This window comes from Corylus avellana, chromosome ca10 (genome assembly GCF_901000735.1).
Source record: "Corylus avellana chromosome ca10, CavTom2PMs-1.0".
Classification (NCBI taxonomy): domain Eukaryota; kingdom Viridiplantae; phylum Streptophyta; class Magnoliopsida; order Fagales; family Betulaceae; genus Corylus; species Corylus avellana.
This window is the reverse complement of record NC_081550.1, coordinates 1,540,547-1,556,029: the sequence shown is the minus strand read 5'-3', so window position 1 is coordinate 1,556,029 and position 15,483 is coordinate 1,540,547. Positions and strand designations below refer to the sequence as shown.

The window sequence follows — 15,483 nt, the reverse complement described above, 5'->3', positions numbered from 1 at the left end:
ATAGTTAAGCATAAGCATTAAACAATTAATGGGGCTAGGTGCATGCACTGTCATTTGCAAGAAAAAAAATTAAAAATAAATGAATAAATAAATAAAATAAAATAAGAAAACTCGTCCCCTCCACATTGAATGGAGCCAAGTGTATTGCTTTAGAGCTAGTTAAGGATTGAGTCAAAGGTTGAAAAAGCAAAGAAAAAGAAAAAAAAAAAAAACAAGAACCCCACTTCATGGTGGACCTAAGTTTATAATGACGTGTTTATGCTTAAAAAAAAAATTAGATGGATATATTAAAATAAGAAGACCACATTAAAAAGGTCCACTTGTTTATATAGTTAGTGTTAAAAAAGATTGAAATATGCCACTCTTAAAAAAATATTAGATGGCTTTATAAAAAGTAAACTATTTAGGGTATATTATAGTTTATATATAAGAGCGTTTTAATAAAAGTTGCGTGTTTTAAGTTTTTTTTTTTAAGTGATTGTCATAGAAAGTCACTTAAAACAAGTTATATCAGCCCGTGTGAAATTAATGTGTGTAAAGAGTAGCATTGTTATATAAAAATAAGTATAATATGAGGTGCTAAAATAAGTTAGGAAAATACTATTCTTCACACTCATTTATCATACTCGTTTTACACTTAAAAAAAAAAAAAAATTAGAAAAATAATATTATCTAATAAATTATGATAAAAGGAGGATTCAGGGATATATGAAATGAGTGTGGAATGAGTGTGTATTCAACCCTTGCCTCATTTCTATTGATTGTAGAATATTATGGACCTTTATTTAAAAGGTGTGAGAGCATTTTTAAATGGTAATGGGAAAATAAAACGCTTCTGTATGATCAGCAGCCAGCAGGTGTATGATATATATTGGTTTTTTCCCCTTCTGTAATTGCAAAAGTCACAGAAGGATTTATTTGTTCTTTCAAAAAAAAAAAGAAGGATTTATTTGTTTATTTATTTATTTTATTTTTGTGCGTGTGTGAATGAAGTGTTTAAAGCTTTTTGCAGCACTTATAATAATCTAAAACATGTGTATCCATTGGTTTACAAATATAATAATTATCAGAATAAATTCCTAGAGCAACTACCAACAATTCTAGGCGGTAGAATTACTAAACTAGCTAGCCTCTAAGGATTCACAGGGAGGAGGTTTACAGCTCATGAGGAGTCGACAGTAAATAAATAGAGAAGTTATCAGAAACACAATGAAACTGATTTTTTTCAAGAAAAAAAAAAATTTGGATTTCAAACAACTCCAATATATATATATATATATATACTATTTTCTTAGCCATAACATACTGAAAAACATTTGGAGTGTTACAACTTTTATTACGCCTTACAAATTCATGTGATTGTATACATTTTAGCGATTGACGTGATAAAGACAACCTAAACTATGCCAATTTGTAAACGGTGACAAAATTATTAATAGACCAAGAGGGCCATGGCCCCCATGGGCCATGGTTTTCAATTTATATATATATATATATATATATATATATATAAAGTTGAATGTGTTTGTATTTTTAGTCTTAAAAACTGGCTTGATCTCTATCAAAAATATGTTTGACCCTCCCTCATACTTTGCCCCTTTAGACGAGAAATTAATTTTGGTTCAATCCCTGTTTGTAAACATGGTAAATACCATACGGATTGTCTTGAAGCAATTCATATTTTAGTGATTGATATATATATCATATCAAATATAAATTTGTAAGAGATTTGCAAGTAAAGACAATTGGTTCATTATAAATGTTAGAATATAAGATTTTCCATTTCTTGTTAGAATATTTCCTATTTTAGGTTTGATTGTAATTAAATCCTAGAAATTTAATTTAGTCTTTTTTTTTTTTTTTTTTTTTAAGTGGAATATATCTTCATTAATACTCATCAACGCATTACAGCTTGCTCAAGAGCAAGAATTTCCTGAATACAATCGGGAGGGTAAGAAACCCAAACTCTACTCATATCAGTCTGCGTCCCCAGTTTGGCAAGTGCATGTGCTGGTCGATTATTCTCTCTATTAACATATGAAACTTGCCAGCCCCGAAAATCCTGCATGATAGCTTGCATGTCGTTAATCAAGTGCCCAATCCTGCTATAATCTGACATCCCGGAGTTTATCGCATCAACCACCGTTTTCGCATCGCCCATAAAATGAATCTGTTCATACCCCATTTCTCGGCACAACTGGGTTGCTTCTATCGCCGCCATGGCCTCCGCAGCTGCTGGTTCGACGTATCCGTGGCGAGTACGACATTTACCAGCCACAAAAGACCCTTCATTATTACGCAAAACCACCCTCAATCCCATTCTTCCCGTGTTGCGATCAAGGGCTGCATCCCAATGTGCCATTATCCACCCCGTTGGGAGAATCTTCCACTCATTCTGCCTATTAGGAGCCTCAACCTCGGTACCTCCAAAATGGGCATTCTGGTATTCTAAAATGGCAACCCTCGTATGTTTTATCACCTCCGCCGGAGGTGAAAAGAATCCTTCATGAATGAAAGCATTTCTTCGCAACCAGATTCTTCGTGCAGTTCCTGCAAACAGTTTGATTTCCTCAGCATCACAGTGTTGAAACATCCCCTCAACCACTGCTCGGAAAGCAGGGCCAGTGTAGTGGCTTTTTTGGAATCGCCTTCCTCCTTCACTCCAGACATCCATAGCTGAGGGACATTGCCAAAGGATGTGAAAGGTGGCTTCTTCTTCAAGCCCACAGATTGGGCAAAACGAGTCCTCTATGATTTTTTTTCTGGCAAGGTTAGCTCTAGTTGGGAGAATGTCATGACATGCCCTCCATAGGAAATTCTTCTCCACATTAGGTACAGGCAACTTCCACAGCTTTCCCCAAACCTCACTAATTGAGCCCCTAGTTGAGCATTCTGCCTTACCCGCCTCCTCCAACTCCTTTTGCATATGATATGCACTTCGGACCGAAAAAACCCCTTTTGCGGTACCCCTCCATGTGAGAATATCTTCCTGGTTTGTTATACTAAGGGGTATAGAAAGAATAGTTTTTACCTCTGCTGGAGAGAAGAGTTGTGTCAGCAAACCTTGATTCCACCACTTTGAGTCCTCATCGATCAAATCACTCACCATGGCGGATGGGGCTAAAATATGTGGGGGAGATTGGACCATATAAGTACTAGGACTGGGCAGCCATCTATCTTGCCAGATACGCACTTTTGTCCCATTGCCTATCCTCCAAATAAGACCCTCCCTGAGTAGGTTACAAGATTTCTGGATGCTTCGCCAAGCGAAGGAGGGTTTCTTCCCTTGTGCAGCCTCTAGGATTGAACAGTTAGGATAATACTTGGCTTGCATAATTCTTGCAATGAGACTATCCGGCGTCTTCCACATCCTCCAACATTGTTTCGCCAAGAGAGCCTTGTTGAAACATGTGAAATCTCGGAATCCCATACCACCACGCCCTTTTAAAAGTCCCAAATTTATTCCAACTCATCCAAGCAACCCGTTTTTCCTTCTCCTTATGACCCCACCAAAATTTTTGCATGAGTGAATTTATTTCCAAACATAAAGTTTTGGGAAACAAAAAAACACTCATACAATAAGATGGTATAGCTTGGATTACCGCCTTTAACAGTATCTCCTTTCCAGCTTGGGATAGGAATTTGAGTTTCCAATCTTGGAGTCGCTTCCATATTCGTTCAATAATATTTCGGAAAGCAGCGGTTCTCGACTTCCCTACAAGAGCCGGCAATCCCAAATATGTATCAAAACGTTGAGTGGTTGGTAGCCCGGATATCTCCAAAATCTGCCTCCTATCCTCCATAGAAGTATTTTTACTAAAAAACACGGCTGTCTTGTCATTGTTCATCTTTTGTCCCGAAGCAGCTTCATACAATTTCAATATATGTGCCATATAGTTCCATTGTGTGTTGTTAGCCCTGCAAAACAGCAAACTATCATCGGCAAAAAAGAGATGGCTTATATGAGGTCCACGTTTTGATGTGGGGGCCCCCGTCAAAAGCCCATCACTATTTGCTTTAGTTAGCATGGAACTTAACGCCTCGGCACAAATGAGGAAAAGGTATGGAGAAAGAGGGTCTCCTTGCCTAATTCCCCTAGAGGGGTGTATATCTCCGCAAGGTGTCCCATTCACAAGGACCGAATAATGTGCCGTAGAAACACACATCATTATAAGATGGATCCACCGGGTATCAAATCCCATCCGCCCCATTACCGCCTCCAGAAATCTCCACTCTACCCTGTCATAGGCCTTGCTCATATCGAGCTTGACCGCCATAAATCCCTTTTTGCCCCTCATACTGGTGTGCATAGTATGGAGTGTTTCATATGCGGCTAAAATATTATCCGAGATCAAGCGCCCCGGGATAAAAGCGCTTTGTGTGGGGGAGATAATAAATTGTAGAACCTTCTTTAATCTATTGGCCAGAACCTTAGAAATTTGATTATTTTTCTTGTATTCTCTTCATCTACCCCACCTATTCCAATTCCCCTTTAAATTGTTGTTTCTCCTCATATCCTATCATCACCACCAATTAATGATAGTTAAAGACCGTTTGGACAGTGAAGGGCAGAGGGCTGATTAATATTTTATTAATAAGAATCAAAAAACAGCAGCACACTATTAGAATTAGGATAAGCAATTTTGATACAACCTATGAATCCGACACCAACACGACACGAAATAAATACATTTAGAATGCATGAACCTATATATGTCCATGAAAAGAGTAAACCTTAAAATGGGGAGGTCGAATGTTGTTTATAAAGAGAATCAAAAAGCTTGGGTGCAGGAACCTATAATAGGATATTGTATATTATATATATGGAAAAGAAATCCCAACAATGCTGTCGGAGACATCACCAAACCCAGAAATCTCCGTTGCCCTGGAGTCCACGTCCAGCCTACCAGGCTATGATGAAAGAAGAAGAAAAATGCCCAAAAAAAAAAAATTGTATGTGAGATTTTCAATTTATGACGTACAGTACTTTACCACCTTTGTAAACTATATGACTGTGTATATATAATTCTTGTACATAAATTTCCTCCAAATCAAATTAAAGAAAATATTCTTCTACCTATTTAAAATAGTGTAAGTATCTATATATATTTAAAACACACATTAAATTTTTAAGGTTATTAATAGCAGTTTACTAATTTAAATTAACGTTTTAAATATTTATAGACACTTAACACTATTTTAAATGGGTTGAAGGATATTTCCTTCAAATTCGTTTGAATGAATTTTCTGTCCATAATACTTACCGTGTTAGCTACTAAAATGTGAATTGTCATACGAGTTTATAAAGAATTATAATAAAAACTGTAGTACCAAACATTTTCCTTATACTCTTCTCTCGTGCATATCTACAATTGTATAAGTGTTTATAAATATTTAAAACATACATTAAATTCTTAAGGTCATTAATAACAGTTTACTAACTTAAATTAATGTTTTAAATATTTATAGACACTTGACACTATTTTAAATGGGTTGAACGATATTTCCTTCTGACTCGTTGGAAGAAATTTTATGCCCATTATACTTACCGTGTTAGTTACTAAAATGTGAATTGTATATGAGTTTATAAAAAATTATAATAAAAACTGTAGTGCCAAACATTTTCCTTATACTCTTCCCCGCGCATGTCGTGTAAGACAATTCATTTTCTCAATCTAGGATTAATTTTTTGATATGTCATAATTTTACTTTTCAAAATTCTATTATTCCAAAATGACTAATTCAAAGTTTTTATTTTTACTTTTATTTTCTGTTTTTAAAACAAAAATGTTAACGAATTATTTAAAACATAAAATACTCAAAACAATACAAATTTTTTCAATGGAAAACAAAAAATTACCCTAAAAAAAGCATTAATAATAGGGATTTTCCTTTTAATTTGCTAAAATTTTCTAAAACTGGGTGACATTTACACAGAGAGAGAAGATATCAAATTGAATTTTACAAGTTCCGTCAAAGAGGGAAACTCATGGGTCCCACCCTGCGGCCTGTATTACGTAATTGACGATGCAGGATATTGGCCTCGTGAATAGCTGCTGCCTTGGGGTGATTCTGACTTTTTGTGACATCTTTGTGAGCCCCTTTAGCCGCCTCAGCATCTCTCTCTCTCTCTGCACTGAATTTTCAGCTATAAATATATAATTTTTTTTTTTTTTTCTGGCCAAAACTCATATGCCTTTTCTGGGTTCATCTTTATCTTCCTCTCTTGTTGGTCAGCTCCTCGATAAACGAAGGAAAAAAAGATTCCATTTTTGAGGGTTTGCAAAGTTCACAGAATCACATTCAAATCCGGGACTTTTCATACTAGATGATTGAAGTTGAAGAGCTTGGAGCTGAAATTTGGTAAGAATTCATTTCATTTCTCAATACCCAAAATATCAATCTCATGGGTTTTCTCTCTATCATCTTCTATTGGTCTTTTTGTTATTGAATTGTTTGAGAAGTAGTTGAATAACTCTTTTTCTGCCCCGTTTCAATTGGTTCAATTTTGGGACTGTTTACGTGTGATTTTATAGAATATGAGATTGGTATTTGAATTACTATGAAACTAGGCCGTTTCCATCTGTTCAAAAGATTCAATTTTGTGGAAATTCTGAGAGGTGGCTTTGTTTATAAATCTGATAAGGGATGTTGGGTCCTGTATATTAATTTCATTTGTCATATTCTAATGTCCTTTTATGAATTGTTATAGGTAGTGCGTTTTTGTTTTCTGGACGAAAGGTAGCGACTGTTTAAGATCATCAGAAAGATGGGGTTTTGATGAATCTTTTGGAGTTCTTTGGATCTTATCAATAATTATGCCTTGTTTGGTTGCCGACAAAAGGTAGGAATAGAAAAGAAACCACATACTCGAAGAATTTGATTGTGGGTTGATCTTGTTATCCAATCGAAGTGAACCTTATGCTTTTAAGGAGCCTGGTACAACTGTTTGTTTTAGTCGAATCATTTTTCTCAGCAACCAAGTGAGGGCTATTGTAAATTGATTCAATGGAGCACCTTATGATGGTTGATGACACATTGGGCGACAGTTCAGATTTAGAAATTGATGACATTAGGTGTGAAAACATAGCGGAGAAAGATGTTAGTGATGAAGAGATAGAAGCAGATGATTTGGAGAGGCGAATGTGGAAGGACCGTATCAAACTCAAAAGGTTGAAGGAAAAACAGAAACTTGCAGCGCAGCTAGCTGCAGAGAAGCAGAAGCCCAAGCAGACCTCTGATCAGGCTAGGAGGAAGAAAATGTCTAGAGCACAAGATGGGATTCTCAAGTATATGCTGAAGCTGATGGAAGTGTGCAAAGCTCGGGGATTTGTGTATGGTATCATTCCTGAGAAGGGCAAGCCAGTGAGTGGTGCTTCTGATAACATAAGGGCTTGGTGGAAAGAAAAGGTGAAGTTTGATAAGAATGGGCCAGCGGCCATAGCCAAGTATGAAGCCGAGTGTCTTGCCATGACTGAAGCAGATAACATTCGAAATGGGAACTCTCAGAGCATTCTGCAAGACCTTCAAGATGCAACTCTTGGGTCACTTTTGTCTTCTTTGATGCAACACTGTGACCCCCCTCAAAGGAAGTACCCACTAGAAAAGGGAGTTCCGCCACCTTGGTGGCCTACTGGGAATGAAGATTGGTGGGTTAAATTAGGGCTACCCCATGGTCAAAGTCCTCCTTATAAGAAACCACACGATTTGAAGAAGATGTGGAAAGTTGGAGTGTTAACAGCTGTGATAAAGCATATGTCACCTGACATTGCTAAGATAAGGAGGCATGTCCGCCAGTCAAAGTGCTTACAGGATAAGATGACAGCAAAGGAGAGTGCCATCTGGTTGGGGGTTTTAAGCAGAGAGGAAGCCCTAATTCGGCAGCCCAGTAGTGATAATGGGGCATCTGGTGTAACTGAGACACGACGAGGTGGCCGTGGTGAAAATAAGCAAGCCGCGATTAGTAGTGACAGTGACTATGATGTAGATGGTGTTGACGATGGTGTTGGTTCTGTTTCATCTAAAGATGATAGGAGAAATCAGCTGATGGATGTAGAACCTTCAGACAACCTACGAAATAACACTCCTGTCCAGGATAAAGATCCAGGGGAAAAGCAACCGAGGAGAAAAAGAGCTCGTGTCAAATCAAACCCTGCTGATCAAGTGCCTGCACCGTCTCAAAATGAACATCTACATGTTGAGCCGAGAATCTCTCTGCCTGATGTAAACCACACTGATGTGGAGTCGGTTGGATTCCAGACCCATGGAGATCAACAGGAAAATGGTATAATTGCAGCTTTGAGGCCCCTGGAGAAAGATATTGATGTCCAACCCCATCTAGGTGCATCTGAATTTAATAATTTCTCTGCTCTACCTTCTGACAATGTAATTTCCACTCAGAGCATGTATGTGGATGGAAGGCCTTTGCTTTTTCCTCTGGTGCAAAACACTGGGATGCATCATGGAGATGCTAGCAACTTGTATAATCGGCCAGGGGAATATGGGCACACACATGACTGGCAGCACTCTCAGAATGTAATGAATGAATCTCACATTAGGCCAGAGGATGTTGGAGTCCATGTCCGCGCACTGGATAGAAGTGCAAACGAGATTCCTGGAGGGGACTTGACCTGCTTTGCGATGTTTAACGCCGAGCAAATTCCACCTGTTGATTCTCAGTTTGGCCCTGCAATTGATAGCCTGTCGTTAGATTGTGGAGGATTGAGCAGCCCCTTCAATCTTGGAATTGATGGCCCGTGTCCAGTGGAGGACTTTTGGCTGGATGATGATTTGATCCAATGCTTTGGCGCGTAAACATTATTAGATTTGATACATCAGAGCTTAGATTGTAAGTGATGTTTTCTTGTTATCATGTATCTTATTTTATCATTCGATTCAAGAATTTTGCCTTGTGACTCTATTTTTTATTTTATTTTTGTCCAGGGACTGCAGAAGTGCAGCATCCATTAATGACCAAGCTTGAGGTAATTCCCCGAATCACTGGACATGTTTCTACTTTCGGTGGTTATCATTTGTGCATTAGTTGACGGTGACTTCGAACTTGAATCTTCATAACTCATCATCTGAAAACAAAAATAACTGAGGCACCACTTTTCCTGTTAATATTTAGCCTCACTTTGCTCTCAATAGGATTGACAGTCGTGGGGTTCTTGTAAATAATTCAATTTCTTAGACTGGCTTAATGAGAAAGTTATGATATTTTGATTTTTCTGTTTGGGCGATAATTTTTTATAGATGTGCTCTTTGTGTTCTTCATTCATTCTACTAGTACGCGTGTCTTTGTCCCTTCAGTTACTTGAGCAACTCCCTATTGCCTTTTAGTTACTGGTTCTTTGTAAGCCACAAACGGCCTTCTCTTTTTTGTATGTGCTTTACTGTTTACTGTTTACTTTTTTAATTTATTTTATTCAGAATAGGGAAAAGTGGAAGGGGATGCTTTTTTGGTTTACTTAATAGATAGTTTGTGGACCTTTTGCTATTATCAATCAATCTATAATAACACAAACAAAACAAAAATGGTGGAAAGTTTAAACTTTCCACCCTAAACTATCACCATTGGTGTTTAGAACACCAAACAACCCCATCAAATGACCATCTCGTTACAAGAAATACCTTCTGTTAGCATTTGGCGTTGAATTGCAAAATAAAATGAAAATAAAGACTTATGTTCACAAATTAAAGTTTTAAGGGGCTACGCTTTGCCCTTATTCACTTGATGATTTGATTGTGTACAAAAAGGCTCTAATCAAATCCCTTTATTTAGAACAATGTAATTCAAATGAGAAATGATAAAAATTATTCTCCATCTCATCTTTTACCCATCTTCGTGTAGTGAATGAGTGAATTTATCATTGAATTTGTGTGAGACCTACATGGGTTTTTAGAATTTAGAAAAAGAGATTGTTAAAAGATAGTTCAGAGAATCATGTGTATAACATGCTTCATTAGAAAGAGTGGATTATTTATTTAATTTATTTTATATATTTTGTCTCATATAGCAATCAAAGGGAGCTGTCAAAATATTTTTATACCATATTGAGCTTATTACAAATCAATATAACAACCATAATTGTTTGATTTTGCATTTTTCCCTTAAGAGAATATTTATTTATTTATTTTTTATTAAGTTATTGTTAGAGGCGGCTAGCATGAGATGCCCATTGGACCATGCAACATTTTCTGTAGAAGGTCACCGTTCTGATCTGTTATCTATTACTTTGTATATTTTGGCATGAAACCTAGTTGTTCAATCTATGAGCATCCTCAATGAGCTCTCTAAAATTTCTCCAAATTTTAATTAAAAAAATCTACTTTTACTATTTTAGTTAGTCACTTCTCAAAGCACCATATATCAAACTCTCGAAATATTTCCCAACTTCATTTAAATATTGATTTTATTGATATGGTGAAAAAGTAATCATGAGTTAGCCACTTCCCAAAGCACATTTTCAAGGCAATACTTTCAAGAGTCAGATGTTCAATGCAAAAAAGTAAAAGAGATTAAAAAATTGAATGGCTAAAGAAAATTGAGCCCCAATTTATAGGGTATCTGACAAAAACTATTTTGGAAAAATGATGGTTTTGAAGATTTTCTTCAAATTTTGGTTATAACCATATAATAGAGATCTCATTGAGGATCCTCTAACATACCCTAATCATGCCAGAATAGAGTTGGATTGGCCAAATGTTAGCCTAGGTTGTACAACTGCCATCTTAAACTCAATCCATTGTCCAACCATAATTCTAGCAATCAAATGAAAAATTCTAGTAATGAAAAAGTCAATAGTATAAAATGGAGTTTGGATTATCTCTAATGGAAGATCTTCTGGAAGATTGGAGGAGAATTCCTATTATTTGTAGTGAGAGTGTCTATTGTTAGGAATAATGCAGAATATGAGTGAGCGGCCTATTCAAAGCATATTTGGAATTGCGTTAAGGAGGTTTGAGATTTTGACCGAGGATAAGGTCCTACAAACCTGCTTTGTTGTGTCCTTTATTAGGAGTTTGGTTGTGGTTTAGCGGTTCCTTGATTTTAGGAATTTGCTTCTTCTAAGTTGGGAGTCTATTTAAGCAGTTTAAGACAGTTTTATCCAATGTTTATCCTCTCTTTCGTAAGTTCTCTTTTCTGAAATTGAGACAAGGCGTGCTGACATGAATGGTGTGGACGATGGGAGAAATCAGGTGATGGATGTAGAACCTTCAGACAATCTAGGCAATAACACTCCTGCTGCTGTCCAGGATAAAGTTCCAGTGGAAAAGCAGCCCGGTAGAAAAAGAGCCCGTGTCAGACCAAAACAAACAGTTGATGTCCAGCACCAGGTAGCTGCATCTGAATTTACTCAGCACAATCATGGAGATGCTGGCAACTCATATAACCCATTAAGGGAAAATGGGTCTCAGCTAGAGGAAGTTGGGGTGGATACAAGTGCAAAGGAGATTCCTGCAGGGGAGTCGCAGGGCAATGCAAAAGACATGCTTAACAACGAGGAGCAAAGTCGAGCAAATGATTCTCGGCTTGGCTCTGTGTTTGATTCCCTGTCATTAGATTGTGGAGGTTTGAACAGACCATTCAGTCATGGAATTGATCGTCCGAGAATATTGGAGGATATTTGGCTGGATCAGGTATTGGGCGCATTTTGATAAGTCAGAGCCTGATGTTTCTTGTCAACATGTATCCTATTTTATTATTGGATTTAAGAATTTGGCCTTGTGATTCTTTTTTTGGTGTTATTTGTGTCCCAAACAGGCACTTGTATTATGATCCCTTCTTTTATAAATTGCTGACTCGTGTCAACATGTAGTTAGAACCAAATCAACGAGTTAAAAACACCTTCCAATCACATACTAACGCATGTTAACAAGTTATAAAAGAGTAGGAAAATTATAAAATTTTAACATCCGTCAATTGCATAATCTTTTTTTTTTTTTTGATTTTATCACAAACCACTTACAAGTTTCAGAATATCTAGTTGAACTTGACAAATTAAATATGGATATGGCATGGATATTTGACCCCCCCCCCCAAAAAAAAAAGAGAGATTTTAGGTTTCTAAATCAAATATTTTTCAGAATTGACTGCAAGTTCAACAACACAGAGACAGAGAGAGTTGGATTTCTAATCTTTGAAATCTCTTAGTATTGGTAATTTATTGAAAGGATCAGCCATACATATATACTCTGAAAGAAGAGATATAAGTGCTTAGAAAAAAAAGTGATGAAGCATAAGCATCAACCCTTCACCTTGACTTAACAATCTCTTCCTTCATGGCAAGGGAGAGAGCACTAAGATTGCCCCCATCCTCCACTCTCACCCCAGGCATGGCCACAGCTCTACTTCCCACAAACCCACCTTCTCCAATCTTGATTTTCCCAAATTTTACTTTCCCTCCTTCACCATCATATATGTGTCCAAATAGTAGAGCTTCTCTTCCCACACATCCACCCCTCTCAATCTCCATCATTTCAGGATTCAACAAAGCTCCCATGCTATCCACATAAGCCCCTTGGTCCATATCAATATCTGAACCCATGAACTTCATCCACAGTGCAAACAACATAGACCCACTCGTCATTTCCATGAAATAGTCCCCAGCTAAAGTTCTAAAGGCCTGCCATATAGTGTCCATAAAGACTCCTGCACTCCAAATCAGTATTGTTTCACCTTCTTTCTTCTTTCCAACAAGAACCCATTTTGCAACAACACATGCTAATCCAGCTAAAAAGCCTGAAGACACCCAAAAGAAAGGAAGCAACCAATGCAGTGGGAGTTTCTTGGCATCCTTCAAGTTCATTACCCAGCTCAGAGGAGGAAAGATTACTAAACCCAGAATGAAATAAGGCACAACTATTTGCAGGAATGGTTGAGCAAAAGCAGCCCACAAGGTTTGGAACCAAGTCCTAGCAAGAGTCACTCCTTTTATGTCTTTCTTCTCCAATGCTGCAGCCATTGGACATCCAGAAAGGTTTACTTTGGCATCAGATTGTTCTAGGAAGATCTTCCAGGATTCTGGAAGAGGTTTCCCATTCCGTAAATGCTGGCAAATCTCATATATCAATGAACGACCATGATCAATTGAAGCACTCTCGGAGCATGATGAAGCCCTGATGACATCCACCTCGTGGCATCGGAGAAATGGATTAAACTCCAATCCTTGTGATTCTTCCCTGGAGAGGTTTTGATCAATACTAATCTCCCCAATATCGATATATGGGAACTCGGCCTCATCCCATGGTTTGGTGCAGTCAAGTGCAATGTCACGGGTGACCTCATCATCTAGAACTGGCCGGATTTGTAGTTGGAAAATGTAATGAACCCCATTAGGTGAACTCACACGGCGTTGGAAATCTTCAGCAAGAAAAAGCAAAGGGCGAGTGTCATTGTCATCCCTAGGAATCGCACCTGTTTCAGGTGGGAGAATTCCAATAGGCTCCACCTTACCAGAATCCTCACTGATAGTTTCATCATAAGGCTGCAGCTTGAACTTCACATACATCTCCTGTCCATCTGTGAACCGGAAAAGCCTGCAGATATTTGAGTGGTAATGCAGCTCAGCATACGAGTCAGTTCGACGGAGGGAAGTCCAGACCGCATCACGCAAATGTGGGACTCGCTTAACATGCTCCTCCCTTGCAGCAAGCCCACAAACTAGCCATGTTGCAAAATCAGCAATTGTGCGGGCAGAAAATGCCTTGCCTGTTTTTAGTGTCAGGTCAAGGAGTGGGGAGTCACCACCCGACTCATCTGAAAGAATTCTCACTGCTGCACCGCGTGCATCGATCCTTGCATCATCATCAGCACTTAAGCAATTGCTATGTCGGACAATGACAGGGTAGCTCTTTCCAGGACAGAAGATCTTGTGATCCGGCAAACCTTTAATGTTGTCAAAAATTTTCAAGAATCCCTTCCCACTAACACCAATTCGATGGAAATATCTTGTTTTAACCTTCAGAGTTGTGGCAGCCAAATCTGCAGCCAGATTACCAACTATTTTCTTGTATTTCATGTCCATCTCTTCTATCCTTTCATCCAAACCATGCATTGTGTTCTTAATCATGACTGGAGTTTGAGACCCAATGTAAACACCACCCTTTTGGAGTACTGAATTCATTGGAGCAATAGAAAGTGCACCAAGAATAACATCATTTTGAACAACTGAACCAGGGAGTATTAGGCTCTGACTCCCAATAACTGAATTATCATCCACCTTAATTTTCCCACTGGTAAACCCACTGGAGGAATAAAACCCAGCAATGATCCGGCTGAAATCACCAAGATGGACACCAGCACCTATTGAAATTAGTTGTGGGTCTGAAACTGGGTTGATGGCTCTGATAGAACAATGCTTGCCTATTTTTGCACCCGAAAGGCGTAAGTACATGCAGAACGCCTCTGTTCCAGATAGGAGCTTGGTAAATCTGAGGTGGCAGGCTATGGTAATTCGGTGGCGAAGCCAAGTTATCAAGTGGGACTGTTTTGTTTCTTGTTTACAACTTAGCAACCGAGTTAAAGCACTTGTGAGCAGGCTGAGTATCATGCCATGAACTAAGTAAGCACCGGCTATTGTGACAGCAAAGTTAGTCGAGTTTGAAGGGACCTGAGCAAAAATCGAGCAGTATGCAGTGATGGTGAATGGAATCCAGTGGAAGCTTCCAGCTATGCAAAGAAATGTGAAGGATTGAAGAGAAAGAGGCTGTTGAGATAGACAAATGTAGACAAAGTAGATGATAGCTGCTGAGAGAGAGCTGAGAAAACCAACTAAATAGATACCGATAAAGTGGTAAATGGCCTCAGTTTGAGTTTTACTGGCAACATTTGATGGTACTGGACCCTGAAATTATGTTCAAAGAACATGAGTTTAGATCATCTCTTAGTTGTATGAAAATGGTTATTAAACTTGAAAGCAATGCTTGATAACAATGTATTGATGTTGAATATGTAAGTATGAGCATCAGCAGCTTCTTTAGTTTAACATGTTAAAGGAGAAAAGAATTGGAAAAGACCATTAATTGGAATTTATTTATTTGAAAAACTATAGTGTTTAATTATACTCTTAGAAGTAGACAAAATGCCAATGCAAGGTTTTATAATCAAAAAGCACGAAACAGAAAAAGATATACAGTGGATAAAACATGCCAAATTTTTAGATAGCTGCGTATGTTCATGTTTACCACATGTTCGTGCCTTCAAATTGAAAGATTTCGTAGCAAGATAAAAAAGTGAAGGAATGAAGAAAGTAGAAGTCTGTTGCTCTAACATTTCATGTTCTTCGCTTAAGATGCCCCTGTAATGGTGTGATGAACGATTTCATATTTTGCTTATTCATACTTTGTTGAGGTGCCTTATTGGTGAAAAGGAAAAAGAAAAGAAAATATATCTAGTAATACATACAGATTTGAGAAGAAAAACAATGACAAAGTGCGTGTATACAATATTTGCTATGTATGAGAAGTCACTGGAAAAGT

The 15,483-nt window shown here is 37.8% G+C and overlaps 2 protein-coding genes across 4 annotated transcripts; one reads left to right on the top strand and one right to left on the bottom strand.

The window, feature by feature from the left end:
- The first annotated feature begins 6,096 nt into the window (after positions 1-6,096).
- LOC132163932 (ETHYLENE INSENSITIVE 3-like 3 protein) lies at positions 6,097-11,780 on the top strand. Of its 3 annotated transcripts, none has more exons than XR_009438338.1 (4): positions 6,097-6,363; positions 6,713-8,848; positions 8,944-8,984; positions 11,260-11,780. XR_009438338.1 is itself a non-coding variant. In XM_059574312.1 (3 exons), the coding sequence occupies exon 2, from the start codon at positions 7,009-7,011 to the stop codon at positions 8,812-8,814; it is 1,806 nt and encodes a 601-aa protein (XP_059430295.1). In that variant the 5' UTR covers positions 6,097-6,363; positions 6,713-7,008; the 3' UTR covers positions 8,815-8,848; positions 8,944-9,229. The 3 variants fall into 3 exon arrangements, 1 of the variants encoding a protein (XP_059430295.1); XR_009438337.1 differs by having other exon boundaries at positions 11,203-11,780; XM_059574312.1 differs by lacking the exon at positions 11,260-11,780 and having other exon boundaries at positions 8,944-9,229.
- Positions 11,781-12,257: 477 nt separating this feature from the next.
- LOC132163740 (uncharacterized) lies at positions 12,258-14,075 on the bottom strand. The gene is made up of 2 exons (XM_059574111.1): positions 12,912-14,075; positions 12,258-12,386 (listed from the first exon to the last, which is right to left on the bottom strand). Exons 1-2 carry the CDS (start codon positions 14,073-14,075, stop codon positions 12,258-12,260), a joined length of 1,293 nt encoding a protein of 430 aa, XP_059430094.1.
- Positions 14,076-15,483: the final 1,408 nt, after the last annotated feature.